Source organism: Aquarana catesbeiana, linkage group LG01 (assembly GCF_042186555.1).
Source record: "Aquarana catesbeiana isolate 2022-GZ linkage group LG01, ASM4218655v1, whole genome shotgun sequence".
In the NCBI taxonomy this organism is placed as follows: Eukaryota; Metazoa; Chordata; class Amphibia; order Anura; family Ranidae; genus Aquarana; species Aquarana catesbeiana.
In genome coordinates, this window is record NC_133324.1 from 304,484,527 (window position 1) to 304,501,882 (window position 17,356).

General features: G+C 41.5%; 1 protein-coding gene across 1 annotated transcript in view; it reads right to left on the reverse strand.

Annotated features, from left to right (window-relative positions):
- Positions 1 to 15,105: 15,105 nt before the first annotated feature.
- LOC141143749 (dehydrogenase/reductase SDR family member 4-like) overlaps positions 15,106 to 17,356 on the reverse strand; it is a 158,673-nt gene continuing 156,422 nt past the window's right edge. The window contains exon 8 of the mRNA XM_073629352.1: positions 15,106 to 15,524. Coding sequence (XP_073485453.1) covers positions 15,410 to 15,524 — 115 coding nt within the window. The 3' untranslated portion in view covers positions 15,106 to 15,409. The remainder of the gene's footprint in view (positions 15,525 to 17,356) is intronic.

Here is a 17,356-nt window from a genome sequence, read left to right on the forward strand (position 1 = left end):
TAAAGGGACTATAGCCTATAGGTGTATATGGGTCCAGGATTGCATGGTGGGGATGCTAGTGAAGGTAATATGCATGTAGGGCAAAAAATGATTTACCAAAAAAAAACATGCATGCATGAAGATAAAGGGGACATTCACAGCATATTCCAAGCATGGTAATTAGGTAACAATGAAATTAATACAATACATTAGCAAACATTAAAGACATATCATGTAATGTTAATGGATAAAAAACTTACCTTCATATAGTCCTTCTGCAGGACCTGAATTATGGCAGAAGAGGTCTCTGGAATAATGATCCCCAGAGCCTGGGGGGAGATGCTTGTCAAGAATTTCAGATCCTGAAGGCTTCTCCCATTCGCCAAGTAACATAACATGGCAACTAGCCTCTGCTCCGCAGTGATGGCTTGCCTCATGCAGGTATCCTGTCTGCTAATATAAGGGGTCAGCAGACATTGAAAAACGAGGTCCGTCATCCTGAGATAATTCCTGAAATCCTCAGGATTATTCTCACGGATCTCATGGAGCAAAGGCATGTGCAAGAATTGGTCACGCTGGCGCAACCAATTCTTAGTCCATGAACTCCTCCTCGCCCTGTTCATGGACTGGGCTGGGGTCAAAGTATGAACCCCAACACCAAGCCCCCATGCAGCACAAACTCGAGAACGAGTACATCCACGCACCATGGCTTCAAAACAGTCGGCTGGTCAAACAAACAAACTTAGAACAAACACACTGAAGAACAGCAAGGCCTATGAAGAGCGACCTGAAGATCAGGAATGAGTGGACCAGAACGGCCTGCTATACCGGTTACGAACTGACCAACATGCACTGAAAACCAGATACAAACCTCACAAGCACAAACTGAACCGCAGAAAACGATCGAAATAAGCTGAAGTCTGAAAAGCACGAATCGTCTCTAACCAAACTTCCACTAACACGCGGTAAACATGAGATTAGCAGATGGAGCCCAAAGGGTGGTGTAATGGGGCCTGAACTTCCTTTTTCTAGTCCCGTCGTATGTGCTGTATGTCACCGCGTTCAAAACCATCGGACTTTTGGAGTGATCGTGTGTGTCCAAGTCCGTCCATTTCTAAGTCCGGCGCACCTACGCTACAAAGTCCGTCGGAAAGATCGTCGGACCTAGTCCGTCGAAAAGTCCACTCGTGTGTACGCGCCATTAGTAGTTGAATAGTAGTAGTAGTTTTCAAACTCTGTTTTCTGGGATAGTGGGGAGAGAGGAAGTTTCTAAATAAAACTTGATAGCAGTTGCCTTGGTGGTGTTGGGAGTGTTGCTTGAGTGCTGTGGTAGATTTCTAAAGTTTTGATAGTATGGTCAGAAAGTGTCCACTATTTCATTACTATCTTGGGTCAGTTCTCCTGAGGGGTCAGTCAATTGCAAGACAAGTGCTTTTTTTTGGGGGGGGAGGGTGCCTAGAGCATTGGCCAGTATGCGTCTGCAATTGTTTTGGCCATTTGTAAAGAGGAGTAGTATGTGAGGAAAATGAAGGAGATAATGAAGGAGATAATTTTATTTTCTCGTTCCAATTTGATTTTGTGGCCGTGTTTACTAAGAATACTCTGGATAATACTTTTGTGAGCCTCCCACACTATGAGTGGTTTTGAAACGGAATATTATTGTGAGTGACAAGTGTTCAAGTTTTTTTGACGTCCTATAGGAGACGTGTTGAGTCCCCAGGTTCTTGGTTTAGCGGTTTGTGGAGAGAGATCAATTGTGATAGAGTTTGGTGATGGTTAGAGTATGTTATGCAGTTGATGTTGGTGGCTAATGCTTTTGGAAAATTAAGATGTTGAACAAAAATGAATTAATTCTGGAGTATGCTTTGTAGACAGGGGAAAAGTGTGTTTAGTCTTGTTCCTCAAGATGTTTAGCGCTCTACACATCTAATAAATCTTGTTCATGTAAACTTATACCACTCATTAATATGTTTCAGGGCAGAAAAAAAATGAGAAGATGCTCTTGACACTTTCAAAGCCAGCTTAAGTGCAGAATTGCATTGGTTAGAGTGTATAATTACAAATTATGTTGGCTTCTCTGCATTTCAGGAAGCAGTGGTTTCTGAATCTAGGTGATTTAAATTGTTTAGAATGAGCTACCTAATAAATGCCATCTTAGTACAAAGTTAGTTTAGAACCAAAATATGAGTCGGCAGGAAGGTTGTGAGGGCAGGTAAGAACAGTATAGGAAAATGAGGGTAGGTGTATTTAGGTGGGGTACAGAGGGTGGGATTGAACATCAGATGAGAATAAGGTACGGGGGTTATGGAGTAGGGAGGAAGAAGAGTGGTAGGAGAAGTGGTTGGGGCTGGGAGGGAAAGTTAGGAACGTAAGTGTTCAGTCAGGGACTGCAAGGAGAGTTATGCACAGATTGAGATGACACTGGGTATTAGAAGGCACAGCATATTTTACTCTTTTTTTCTTTATATTTCTGGACTGTTAAGGCCTGGTTATACCTAAGCCATCTGCGCACTGCTGGCAATCATCTTGGAATACCAGTAGAACAGGAGATTGCATACCAGGATTCTGCCTCTGGAAGAGAGTACACACATACACCCTAGCAGCGGGGCATGGAGATAAAAAAGCATGGCCTCAGACCTCCTAGTGATGTGAAGATTAAAGTGCCTTATTACCTTGCTTTCACCCAGAACATTAAAGGGCCAGCTGGGGGCTGGAATGCTGACCTGGACCAAAGAACTGGCCTGCAGTGTAACAATGCCATCTGCTTGAGGATATACAGGATGACACCATACAGGACAGCCCTAATAATTTGTTGTTGCTCATGGAGGACTATACAGGGGCAGGCAGAGGGGCCTGTGTGGGTGGGTTTGTGAGTGGTATAAAAGTATGAGGGTCAGCAAGATAGCTCTCTTGATTCCTGGAACCCAGCCAAGATACAGAACTTTGAGAATGGACTTATGTATGTTATCATCTCTGCTCTTTTATCTCTATATGCTCTGTAATATTCTTTTAGATTTCTATGTTAGGGTTTTACTTTCTTTGTAAATAAATAAGACCTTTTCTTCTTTGAGCATTCCATTTATTATTATAGTTATTATTGTTTATATTGTCACTATTTAATATTATTTGAGCTTTAACAGAATAGCACATTATAGGAGCAGACAAGATAGTACATATTTATAATTTAAGTAAGGGGAATCCAAAACTACACCACTATTTATTTTTAAGGGGCTAATCCCCAATTTTAAGTGCAAAATGTTGGGGTGACCTACACGGGGACAGGGATGAAAAATGGAGGTTTGTGAAGGTGTCAGGAAAGGGCTCATCTGCTGGTGGCACTATGGCTCCCAGATTCATAGGCTGCAGTTCCAGTGTCAACCAGCGGGTGTCTCCTAGCGACCAGAAGGTCATATCATCACATGTAATCAGTCATCACCTGATGCTGTGTTTCTCCTGTTGCCTTGGTGTTCTGCCTCCATGTGCCCCTGACCTGCATTCATGTGTTCCTGCATTCCTGCATCCTGCATCCTGTTCCTGGACCCTGACCCTGCAGCCTGATTCCCTCCTGCTTTCTCTATCTCCTGTTACCTTCCCCCTGTCCTGTCTTGTTCCCAGCTCCCTCTGCTTGATCTCCCGTATATGACCCTGTCTCTGTTACAACTACGTTTCACTTATCCTGTTTCCTGTATATACTTATTTTGGGCAGTTGTCATTGTGTGTCACTATTTGGTTATCTGGTTTGATTTACAGAGTTTTGGTATATTTGAGGTGCGTTTACATTTACGTTATTTACTTATTTTTAAATAAATTGGATTATTTTACACTTTACTTGTGCTTGGTATTCTCTGTGACAGACCACACATTTCTGGTCACAACAGTTTCTGACAGAAGGTGTACAGTGTGGGTCACAATAGAGTACAATCTGTTTGGAGGTATGACCCTTTAAGAAAAACATGCCAGCCAGAAAGAATGAATAAAAAACAAACCAGAAAAAAAAACTGTGTACACATCTGGATATATGACAAAGCTGGGGCATGGCGACAGAACATGGAGTCACTTTTGTTGTGTCCCAGTGGCTGTGTGAGTCTCAGGAAAAGGCAGAAGTGGCTGATCCATTAAATGTTGCAGGCACCCTAGGTGCATTTAGAATTCACATTTTCCGAAACTGTGGACAACAGATGTGGGAGAAGGCCACCGATTGTCTCCCATTTTAAATATATATAACAGAACCTGAGGGGTGTATCCACCAGCTGTGATCAAAAAGGACAGCATACAGTTCGGGTGACAGCTACCCACTGAACTGCTACAATCAAGGTGAACAACATGAAAAAAACTTACTTTATATTGTAGAAATGCGCTCATCTATGGTAGTGGTTTGCAGATAATTCCTGGGTAGGGGAACCTGATGTACCCTGTGTCTATTTCCAAATGTGCAGTAGGAGGTTTATTGTGAATTTGCAACTAGCGTGTACATTGGCCTTTAGTTCAGGGCTATTTGTGGTTTTAGACCCCCTTGATGTGAAAGTTGTTCATGTGGCACTGGTTTTCATTGTCTTTGATACAAAAGTACAGGAGAAGCATTTGAGGCAAGTTGTTATTCGAATGCTGAAAGGCAGAGGATACTGGGTGTCTGTGAGACTCAAGTTCTATAACTCGAGTTGGAACTAATATGGTGTGTCATCACTTCTTTCATCAGGTCTTGTTTAGTAGTGATTTCTGCCAGGTCCTGTTTGTGGGGATAGAGTGCAACAGATCATTTATTTGCTGGTCATCTGTCCAGTGGGGCTGCAAAGAAGCATGGGATAACTCTGATGCCAATGGGCAGACATCTCTGGTTAGTCTGAATGTGTGGATTGAAGTAAAGGGCAAGCCAAGTCTATGGCCTTTCAAAATAGAAGGAGACAGTAGAAAGAGAGCAGCTTTTTCTGGTTTCTAGTTTCTTCTTCCCCAATGCTGTATGAGTAGGCAACATCTTGGGCTGCTCACATGGGGTAAAGATTGGTGGCTGGGAGGTAGGAATCCAATAGTCCCAAAGTTTTTGGAGACTGGCCGGTGCTCAGATGTTTGTGCCCTTTGAGCATACAAGAGAAGCGTCTTGGTTATTGTTAATTGTAGAAATAGGGCTCGGTCAGTGCAAATTAGTTTATCTAAAGGCTTTCTCTAAAGGACCACTATTAATTAGTAATGTTTATTAGTTATTACAGGTAAAGCACCAGCAATATTTATGCAGCACTTACATACTATATATTCACTTCAATCCCTCAAGGATAGTGTGCTGACAGAGATTCATTTTTTTTGTTCCTTTTATATTTGTTTTAACTATTTCTTTAGTTCTGGTACCTGCAGTTTTACAGACAAAAGCACATTTTCAAAAACTATGTGTGACAAAAAAACTAATGGATCAATTGCATCAAATTTCAGTTTACTCTTTTACAATTTTTCAGAAAATAGTTGGAAAACCTATTTCTGTATGCTAATCCTATACCTTTAATAATGATAAAAATAAATAATGAGTTGATTAATGTAATGCGTCACTAAGTTGGTAATATAGCCTTATATATACAGTATATATATGTGAACAGCCTCAGATGATACACAGAGATGAAACAAATCTCTCTACATAAGTTTTACATGTGTATATGCTTTCTTCAGGTTTATATATTCTTTAGAAAGTGCAGATTATGTTAGAATTTTCTTTTCCTGTTCCATCAGGGGGAAGGGAGTCTTGCCATACATTGTAAGACAGCTGATAGGAGGAAAGGCACAAACCCCCACTACATAGCCAGAGACTTGCAGAGCTTTGCATTGACCAGCTGTCTGCTAATCTATTTATAGCACCTGCCCTGACACAAATTTCAGGCTGGTTTTATCACATGTGTCAGAGAACTTATCAGAACTTATAATGCTGATAACAGAAGAACCGAGCAGGAGAATGCCACGGGACCTAGGGCTTGAGAGAAAGATAAGAAAACACTGCAGATATATGTATGTGTCCTTCTCAAATTTCATGAATCGGGTTTACATCCACTTTAAGAACTGAGTTTACCCATGTAAGGAATCGCCAGCCATTATACTGGGTAAAGGGCATAGGATATAAGATTTCTTTCCGAATTTTAATGTGCATTGGAATGTTCTATGCCAATTTACCCCTACTCATTCACATGGGGGGGATCTGGGGGCCCCATTGTTAAAAGGGGCCATTGTTAAAAGGGGCTTCCAGATTCCGATAAACCTCCTGCCCATAGACCCCCACAACCACAGCCCAGGGTTGTCTATAATAGGCCCTTGTCCTCCCCCCCAAAGCACTCCCCCATATTGAGAGCATGTGGCCTGGTATGGTTCAGGAGAGGGGTGCTTGCTCACCCCCCCTTTCCTGGCCTGCCAGGCTGCATGCTTGGATAATGGTCTGGTATGGATTTTGGGGGTGACCCCACACTTTTTTTTGCGTGGGGGTTCCCCTCAAAATCCATACCAGACCTAAAGGTCTGGTATGGATTTTGGGAGGGACCCCACACTGTTTTTTTTAATTATTTTTCTTTTTTTTTTTTTTTCTATTTCTGGCAATTTTTTTTTTGCAGCTGGATTATTATAATTATTTAAATTTCTTTCTTTTTTCTTCCACTTTACAGGCAGACTAAGGGGACCTCCAGGCACTATATTTAAAGGAATTGTTTCACTTTAAAGGGGTTGTAAAGGTAATTTTTTTTTTTTAAATAACAAACATTTTATACTTACCTCCACTGTGCAGCTCGTTTTGCACTGAGTGGCCCCGAACCTGGTCTTCTGTGGTCCCTCGGTGGCTGTCTCAGCTCCTCCCCGCAAGAACTAAACACCTTCATGCGAGCTCTCTCGCATGGTGCTTAGTTCTTGCGGGCGCGCTCCCGTGATACAGACGGTGGCTATAGCCGCTGACACTATCACTCGGCCCCGCCCCCCTGGCGCACCGCATCATTGGATGTGATTGACAGCAGCGCGAGCCAATGGCTGCGCTGCTTTCAGTCCATCCATTCTAGCCAATCAACGGCCAGGCTGAGAGACGAAGAGGAAATCGGGAGCAAACGCAGCAGGTGAACGGGCTCAGGTAAGTAAAATGGGGGGGCTGGGGGAGCGGTATTGGTGGATGTTTTTTCACCTTAATGCCTATCAAGGGAATGGAGGTTGATTAAAAGAATCTCTGCTAAAAGGGCCAGCCAACATCCCAAATTGAATCTACATGGGGTTTCCCCTTATAAACGGGACTTTAAAGGCATGGACTCGTAGAATAAGCAATATTAAAAATATAAATGTTATTAAGTACTGTACAAAAAAGACTATACAAAAAAATATTAAATTATTACATACATATGGAAAATTCTATACAAAAAAGCTCTCAAATGCAAAATGTTCCTAGAAGAATCATAGAGAACTTCATAAGTATAAGCATGAAAAAAATGCATAAATGTTTCCTACGCGTTACGGAGACACATCTCCTTCTTCAGGGATATTCAGATATGCATTTAATTTAAATGTAGAAATCTTGAATAGAAAAGACATATCTTCAAAAACAAAACACACCTCAATAGTGTCCCTCCAACCACCCAATAACAACAAATGAATAAAGGCATAGAACCAAGGCCTATATATTTTTTGTTTCATACTCACATGCCCAAAAGCAGCAGCTGAGAATGATGGATCAACAGAGGATGGCCAAACTGGCCAAACAAGACAAGTCAATAAAATCAAGAAAGTTGGACAGAGAAGAGCTTCCTGATAGCTGGGGGGGAGAGGGGTGCAGGCGCAGCAATCCCCCAAGCGCAGCACGGGACCGCAGCAGCAGAAGGCTAGGAAATAGGATGGATACAGTGAGCAAACTCATGGTAATATGTATGTTAAATTCATTAAATCACTTTGAATGAACCCACTAGGGCCAAATTTTCTCATATATAGAGGTAGGCTAGGGGTTTTTTTTGAAGAAGCATATAACTAACTAGAAATGAAAACCATATCATGTATAAAATATAGAACATTTTGCAGTATAACATATACAAATATATATATACACATAAAGACATATACCTCAGTGGGGTACTGTGGATGTAAAGACAAAGGCAGATTAGAATTAGTGAACTCCTATTAGAAAGCATACGGGTTGCAAACCCCAAATAGTGAAAGATGGCAGGAGATGGATGCTGGAATTGTAGGTGCAGTGGCTAATTAGGAACATCAAAGACAGCCCCTAAAAATTTATCCCAAAGGGGGCACAATCTGCAAATGACAGGTAAATGATGGAGTAAACAGCTAATATCCAACAGATTGGGCAGGAAAAGGGGGGGGTATCAATTAGACAAATCCCCTCATCATTTGCATCCCAAAAGCAGCAGAGATCAAACAATTTAATTTACCTAGAGTGCTAGATAACACTGATGTTTAGCCTCGTCCAAGCCCACAGCACTAAGGGTCTCCGGCTTCAGTCTGTCCCTAAATAGCCGCCAGACGCCCACAAATCCTGCCCTCAAAGCAGGCGTAGGTGATTGCAATCATCCACACCTGTGATGCGTACTGCAGGTGCGGTCCCCCGGATGTACGCGCATGGTGTCACCCCCTGCCCATAGGAAGCATTAAGGTGAAAAAACGTGAACCTTTACAATCCCTTTTAAGCATCATTAAAATCACTACTCCTTTAAAAACTATATTTAAAGAAAAAACATTTTTTGCATTGATACATGTCCCCCAGGGCAGTACCCAGGCCCCCATACTCTTTTTATGGCCAATAACTTGCATACAAGCCTTCAAAATTGGGACTTCGGGTCCCATAGACATTAATAGAGTTTGCGGCTCGGGTCCAAACTTTTTCTCTCTTTGGGAGTTCTGCTGCAAATTGACCCGGGGGATGTTTGGCCCATCACTAAACTTCATCTCCTGCTTCCCAATTGCTTCGAAATGGCCAACAACAAGAATTCCAAATGAAATCTGGCACTGTCTGGGGCTAAAAACAACAAATTACAAGAGTGTAATAACTAATCTCTGCCTCGGAGTCTGACACTGACGATCTTTCAGGCCTCTCTTTTGGCAATTACGTTACCCTTATACTCAGCTTTGAGGACACTGACATTGACACTTATCTGCATGCATACATTAGATGGCTGTCCATGAGACCTGAAATGGAAGGCTATGTTTCTGCAAAAGTGAGTGTCTACAAGTCTGAGCTAATGGTTGTGAAACAAGCAATTGTAGAAGAGTTTGAGAAATTCTCCTCACCTCCTCAAGGGAACTTGAAAGCTTCTATTGGACAGCTGAGATTACATCTGTAATCATACTAAGTGCCCTCTCTTTCTATTCACAAAGACACGCCTGTGGTCATTTATTTTCCAAAGATCATTGGATGACTTGGACTTTATTTTATTGAACATCAGACTGATACAGTATATATGGTGCTTTTAGGATCACACTAGACCCACATTCATGCTCTCAAGAGGAGATTTTTTTTTTATCACCTCCCATACTTTCCACACCTCCAACAGTTTTAACGAGTTTGCATCAGGCGACTATTCTCTTTTTATGCTCAAGGGCTCCACAGATAGACTGTTCGTTTACATGACTCTGTACCCCTTTATATTTATCCATAAGGGCAGTTTCTTTGAACAGCCTTACCCACTTGCCTACTGGGCACTTAAACCCCCCTCCTGCCCAGACCAATTTTCAGCTTTCAGTGCTCTCACACTTTGAATGACAATTACTCAGTCATGTAATATTGTACCCAAATTAATTTTTTGTACTTTTTGTTTCAAACAAATAGAGCTTTCCTTTGGTGGTATTTGATCACCTCTGGATTATTTATTTTTTGCGCTATAAATATAAAAGACCGAAAATTTTGAAAAAAAACAAATTTTTCTTAGTTTCTGTGATAAAATTTTGCAAATTATTAATTTTTCTTCATAAATTTTGGCCACAATTTATACTGCTACATATCTTTTGTAAAAATAGTGGATATTATTTGGTCTGTGTGAAAGTTAGAGAGTCTACAAGCTGTGGTGCAAATCCATAAAAAATTGATCACACCTGATGTACTGGTGGACGATCTCATTTCTTGTGACCCAAACAAGCCAGGAAAGTGTAAATACCCCCCAAATGACCCCTTTTTTGAAAGTAGACATTCCAAGGTGTTTAGTAAGATGCATGGTGAGGTTTTTGATGTTGTCATTTTTTCCCACAATTCTTTGCAAAATAAAATTTTTTTTTTTACCACAAAATTGTCATTGTAATAGGTTATTTCTCTCACATGGCATGTGTATACCACAAATGACACCCCAAAATACATTCTGCTACTCCTCCTAAGTATTACGACACCACATGTGTGGGACTTATTCACAGCCTGGCCACATAGAGAGGCCCGACATGCAGGGAGCACCTCCAGGCGTTCTAGGAGCATAAATTACACATCTAACTTGTTGACTACCTATTACACTTTTGAAGGCCCTGGACCACCAGGACAATGACACGTGACACTGATGACAGATGGCACTGATATGTGGCACTGATGGCACATGATGCTGATGTGGCACTGATGACAGATGGCACTAATACGTGGCACTGATGACACGTGACACTCATGTGGCACTGAAGACAGATGGCACTAATACATGGCACTGATGACAATTGGCACTAATACATGGCACTGATGACACGTGACACTGATAACAGATGACACGTGACACTGACAGATGGCACCAACAGGTGGCACTGGGGACAGGTGGCACTGGTAGGTACTGTGGGCACTGTGTTTTATATAGTGTTCACTCACGCTGCAGCACAGAAGCTCTCCCTCCTCACACGCGGTCTCTGTGTGAGGAGGGAGAGCTGGCAATTAGAGATGATCTCATATGTTTACATTTGAGATCATCTCTCATTGGACATGCCGATTGAGTGCTAAATGAGCGCTGCGATTGGCCATTTAGCACGATCTGTGATTGACCGTGTCCAAGGGACAAGGCCAACACAGATTTTCCCCGATGCGGTGGCGTGCGGAGAACAAGTAAACAGGAGGATGTCCAGGAACGCCCTCTGGGCAATTAAGCGTCGCACTGTAGCCGTCTTTCAGCTATATCGCGGGCGCCTAGTGGTTAAAGATGTTTTTCATCTGTTTACATGTCTGGGGTCCTGATCGCTATGCCAGTCCTGCTCCTATTATCTTGTCAAAACACAATGCTGCAGTATTTGGTTGTTTTGGGGCCTACATACTTTGGCTACATTTTTTTTGGTTCATATTCAAATAAATGTTACTTTTGCACTTGTCTGCATGCCCTTCCATCATAAGCATTTTGCATGTACATTAATTTCTGTGCCCATTTCCTATATCTACAGTATGTTTCCTATTACAGACTTCAGTGTTCCTTTTTTATCCCTCTGATGTTCTATTAACTTGATTTCCAATATGTTTTTTATTTTTTAACTTGTCTATACTGCAGGGTACTTGTTACATATAGTTTTTTTATTATTACAAAAACTGGAAAGTGAAAAAGCTGGTGTAGTCCTGCGTAGAAACCAATCGGTTTCCAGTTTTTTGTTTTGTTTTGTTTTTTGTCAAAGCTTAATTGAACAAGCTGAAGCTAGAAGCTATATTTGCCTACCATGCACAGCTGCACTAGATTTTGCACTCTCCAGTTTTAGTAAATCAATCCCTATTGTTTCAGTGAGACAGTTGCAGTTTTAAAGGGTCCCCTTGGTAAACCTCTGACTTCTATACATATTTTGTTAAATGTTATAACCTTTACTTCTAAGATCTTCGGATGCACCTGTGTGGTAATATGCTTCCCTTTTCTGAGACCATATAACAGGATCGTTTTTTAAATCTTCTTTTAAGTTTTAACAACAACAAGCGACATAGTAACAAAATATATATACTTTTTTTACTTGTTATTTTGTTACTGTGTCGTTTTAAGGTCCTTTGTTTACTGTCCCCCCTGCTGTTTAATGCTGCTCATTACGAATGCCCTGTCTGTATCACGGACTTTCTGGCCCCGCCCCCTCCTCAGATTACTTAAGCCCATTGTGTGTTACATTCCCTATGCTTGAGAAAGGAATGCGGCCATTCGTCCACCAATGGCTAGCCTATTCTATAACGCGTTGCATACGTGTGACGTCATCACCGGGCGCCACGCTGTGATTGCTCTCCAAGCCTCGTTTGCGATCTCCTGCACGGCCTGCCGTGCTCTATCCCAGAGGCCCTTACTATCCAGTGGAGAGCAGCAGCATGGCTGAACGGCTGCTCTGGCGTCCTGTACACATCCCTCTCTCCCTCTACTTGGAACTTTTATCCCTGTATCCAGGGCACGATCAGGCTCCTAAATACAGCAGGATTTATGTTGGTCTGTTCACTGTAAGAGACTGCACCCGGCTGCACCTACTCATCTTTCCTCTTCTGGACTTGGCATGCCCTGCAGGAACCGCTGTGACCTGTAGTTCCACCGCATCTCTCCAGCCCAGCCAACAGACCTGAATGCAACTCTTCCTACTTTTATGTGAGTGGATATTGCTGTTTTAGTAAATGTTTTTATGATATATACTCAGAGGCGCCCCTCTCCTTGTTGTTGTTCTAGCCTGCTGGACCCCGCTTTTGGTTCCTTTGGTGGCTGCCCTGACTGACCTCCGTTATATACTCCCAGTACACATGCATGAACATACACATGCAATTTACCAGCCTATCTTAATTTCTGGACTAATCGGTTTTATATCCAAGGTAATTGTGTCTTGCGCCTTTTTACTTGTTTTATAGTGGGCTTATGAAGTGTCAACTATAGAAAATATAGGGTACTGAAGTTTGTCGCCATTTCACGGGCGCACAAAAATTTAAGGTTTGACATGTTGGGTATCTATATGCTCGGTGCAAACTCATCTTGTATATTTTCCCAAAAATGTGGGTAGTTTATTGCGTTTGTTTGCCCTAAAATTAACCTTTGCGGTAATAATAGGTGGCATAAAAAAAAACTACCACCATTTTATTCTCTAGGGTGTCTTGGAGGTTTTATGTAATCTATAGGCTTAAAACGATTTTTTAGACATGTGTGCAAAAAATGCAAAAACGCCTCTGGCAGCGAAAAGGTTAAATGTGACTGAGATTTTTTTATAATGTACAATATACTTTTTTAAACAAAAAATACTACACTATAAGATATTTTCTCTGTTCATGTGCACCTGGTTATATGACATGGGGGGAAAGGTGAATGCAGACCCCAAGATTCTCTTGATTTTCCTGGGGGACCAGACATTTGTGGAGCGAAAGAGAAGAGGTTCCAGCCAAAAGGGGAAGCACTCCTCCTTCCCTCCCCTGCCACATTTTGCATGTCATTTTTTTTGGGGGGGGGGCGGCTACCTAGTTTTGACATGTACCTGCTCTTACTTCCGCTCGAATCGCCTAGGCCTAGTTCTACTCTCCCCCTCCCTCCCTGCATTCTTCTGGGACACATCACAGGTCCCGGAAGACTGCCCGACCATTCAGGAGGTGCAGTGTGACTCGCACATGCGCAGTGTGCACCTGGCTGTGAAGCCACAAGCTGTCACAGCCAGGTGCTCACAGTTAAAATGCTGACTCTGGGGAGAGGCGAAGGAGAAAAGCGATGGTTTGGGCGATCACATTGCTGGATCCTGGGACAGGTGAGTTTGTGTTTGTTAAAAGTCAGCAGCTACAATTTTTGTAGCTGCTGACTTTTAATAAACATAAAAACAACTGGAGCTCCGCTTTAAACCCAAAGCGCACTGTGACCTCCTGGAAATAAAGAGGTCCTATTAGTCTGGTGAGTGAGCACTTAAAGTGATTGTAAAGGCTAGCTTTTTTTTTTTAAATAAAAGACATATCATTCTTGCCTCCACTGTGCAGCTCGTTTTGCATCCTCTTCTGGGGTCCCTCAGCGGCTCTCGTGGCTCCTTCCCGCATCAGTTAATCCCCTAGGAGAAGCGCTCTCCCAGGAGGGGTTACCTTGCAGGTGCGCTCCCGAGTCCAGCATTTGCGTCCATAGACACAAATGCCGAACTCGCCCCTGCCCCCCAAGGGCCTGCATCATTGGATTTGATTGACAGCAGCGGGAGCCAATGGCTGCACTGCTATCAATCTATCCAATCAAGAGCCGAGAACCCCGGGCAGAGGAAGAGCTCCGGGTGAAATTCCAGGGCTCAGGTAAGTAAAAAAGTAAAACGGGGGGGTTGGGGGGCTGGGGGGCAGGGGGATCACTTTTGCATGGTTGGTGTTGAAGAGGATAGGATTACATCTGTGCACTACAGTTGGACTTATTCTTCTGAGGAACACGTGTATAATCTCAATTTTTATAGTTTTGAATGGACTCACGGGGTACGTGGACTTTATTTGGTTTATAGTTGCTGGTTTATTTAAGCCTGGAAATTAGCAAGTTTACTACTTTGCCATATAATATATTTTGTTTATGGGAATTACTATATATATATATATATATATATATATATATATAATTTCTGTTAATAGTGTCAAATATTAAACTTTTTGAAAGGGACAGCTACACTACTTAATTGGATTTAATGGATAAGCGCAAAGGTTTATTATTGTTTTTGTTAGCACCATTATTGTACCTACTAAATAAATTAAACTTGTCTTTAGAGAAATATGGAGGCTACCACTGCTGACCTCTCCTTCTGAAAATGCTGGTAAACTTGACTATCACGCTGACCCAATTACTTTATATTACTGACTAGGACAAATATCCAGCCAAGAATCTTTGAATTTTTCTAACTCAAAGTACTGAAGAAAGAGGGTGAGAATAACAGCCAGACAACTAACATTTTAACTAACATATCTGTTTCAATAAAAGGAAATCCCATTTCATAATTTGTAAAATTCTCAAAACCTTTCTTTTAATTACTTACTAGGATATATGCATGCAGCATTTACTGCATCAACTTTTATCTTCTATTATCTACCCTTTTTAAATGATTACCTAATTCTTCATTCTCCTTTAAAAATACCGTACTGGACCTGCTATAAATGTTTAGTAATATTACACCTTGTTTTGCAGTTTCAACTCAACCTTTATTTCAGATACTTTCCGCAAGATGTTGCCATTTCAACATACAGTACAGATGAGTATAAAAAATAAATGATTTTCCTTTCTTCCTTTATAACAATGCATTCAATGGTGTGTGACTATATTTTATGAATGTTTAGGAATGAACACCTAATTTCTCAAATTGCAATGAGAAGATGTGCATACCAGTCTAGCAAAGTTAAATATCTGGCCTAGAATAATGGAGATTCGAGCAAGATCTCTGCAGCAATATACTAAACTTATATAATTCAATCAAATGTGTAATCCTGATGTTTTTCTTTATATGATGTAATATATATGTTGTTTTTTTTTTTTTACAAAGTCAGGCAAATATGGGTTATAACATTTTTTATTGCTTCATCATTTTCCCTAAAACACAAGGTTTAAAGCCTTCCAAGCACGCCACCAGTGACGCCAATATTTTCCCCATTGATGTAAGAAGCATCTTCAGAGCATAAAAATGAGGCAATCCCTGCACACTCTTCTGGTTCTCCAAACCTGGAAAACAAATTATGAAAACACATAAAACAGATAACTAGTTAATCTGTCACAAAAAATACCAGTTTTGAAAATTGCGATTTAGTATAATTTTTGGGCTGTGCACAATTTGTAAGGCGCTGACCCCTCTTACTTCACTGTCCTGAAGCTTTGGGGTTCATGAATAGTAAATACTGGGGGAATGCAATAAAACACGTATGACACTTTTCTGGTGGTATGGCCTCTTTAAAATGACCTGAGGCAGATTAAAAAATCCCTGTGACCAATTTTAGTAGCTTTAGATACACACGAGGCAGATTCAGGTTCTTCTTAATAGCACTACTAAAAAAAGTGGCACAATGGCTGCACTAGATTACAAAAGAATTACCCTTAGCTTGACGATGACAAAAGTGGAGGTAATTGAAACCAACTCTAATGCCGCGTACACACACGCGCGGACTTTTCGACGGACTAGGTCCGGCGGACTTTTCAATGGACTTTCCGATAGACTTTCCGACGGACTTTCGAATGAACGTACTTGCCTACACACGATCAACCAAAGTCCGACGGATTCATACGTGATGATGTACGAGCGGACTAAAATAAGGAAGTTCATAGCCAATAGCCAATAGCTGCCCTAGTGTCGGTTTTTGTCCGTCTGACTAGCATACAGACGAGCTGACTTTTCGACCGGACTTGAGTCCGTCGGAAAGATTTGAAACATGTTTTATTTCTAGGACTGTCAGACTTTTGGGAAAAAAGTCCGCTGGAGCCCACACACAGTCGAATTGTCCGCTGGAGTCCGGTCCGCCGGACCTAGTCCGTCGAAAAGTCCGCTCGTGTGTACGCGGCATAACTTGGAGTACAAAGGCAGAGTGCCTGTCTCTCTATGCTGTGTAGCAGAGTGGCATGTTTGCCTCCTAGTGGCCAGTGATGATGACAGTGGGTGGAACCTGATGGGGAAGCTCAGGCCTTGTTCTCCATCAGCTCCCCTCTCTCCTTGTGACAGCTGGCAGTGGGAGGATTCTATAAACAATGTCAGGCTGTCTATTGATATGGATCCAACTATTGTCTGCTGTCAACCACAAGGGGAGCAGAACTGATGGAAATCTACTGTCTCCAAATCCTAAGCAGACTCCGCCCACCCATTGACAATTCTGATTGGCCACAGTTGATCTGATGGAGTGTTTCTATGGACACTCTGACATCAGTGTACCTCCACATGTGGCGCTTGCCCCAAATTCTTGTATCTGCTTCCAAAAGGTACATGAATCTGTCTCTCCATGTCAAAACGGAATTCCAAAGAGTGTCACAGACACGTTTTATGAATTATTGTGATTGTGTTTTAAATTGTTTTCCAATTTGCTGATAAGTTGTTTCTTTTCTACACACATAAGACGTGGTGAACAGGAAAGAATATTGTCAAGGTATTTTATGATTGGTTATTGAGTTTGTTGTTTTAAAAAAAATGATTCTCGGTGTATGTTCATTTTATATAATCTGATAATATGTATAAAGCCAAAAATTAATTATATTGAAAATAGCGTAGGATTTGTGCTTTTTTTTTTTATGATAAAAGTAAATGCTTCTGTTAAATGTTTTATTGTTGGTCATTACTATATTTGGAAGATTTCTCCTTTCTGTCCCTGTGAAAGCACAAGGAATTAAGGGGCATTTAGCTCTGGGACAGAAATTATAACATGACAGAGGTTTTAAAACTTTCCCATTTTACTAAAGAAAAATAGTTTTTTTTGCATTTTGGGTCTTTACTGGAGAGATATCCTATCTCTTCCTATCCCAATAAGGAAATGAAGGAAATCTCCCTGTTGGGAGGGAGAACATACATAAAAAGA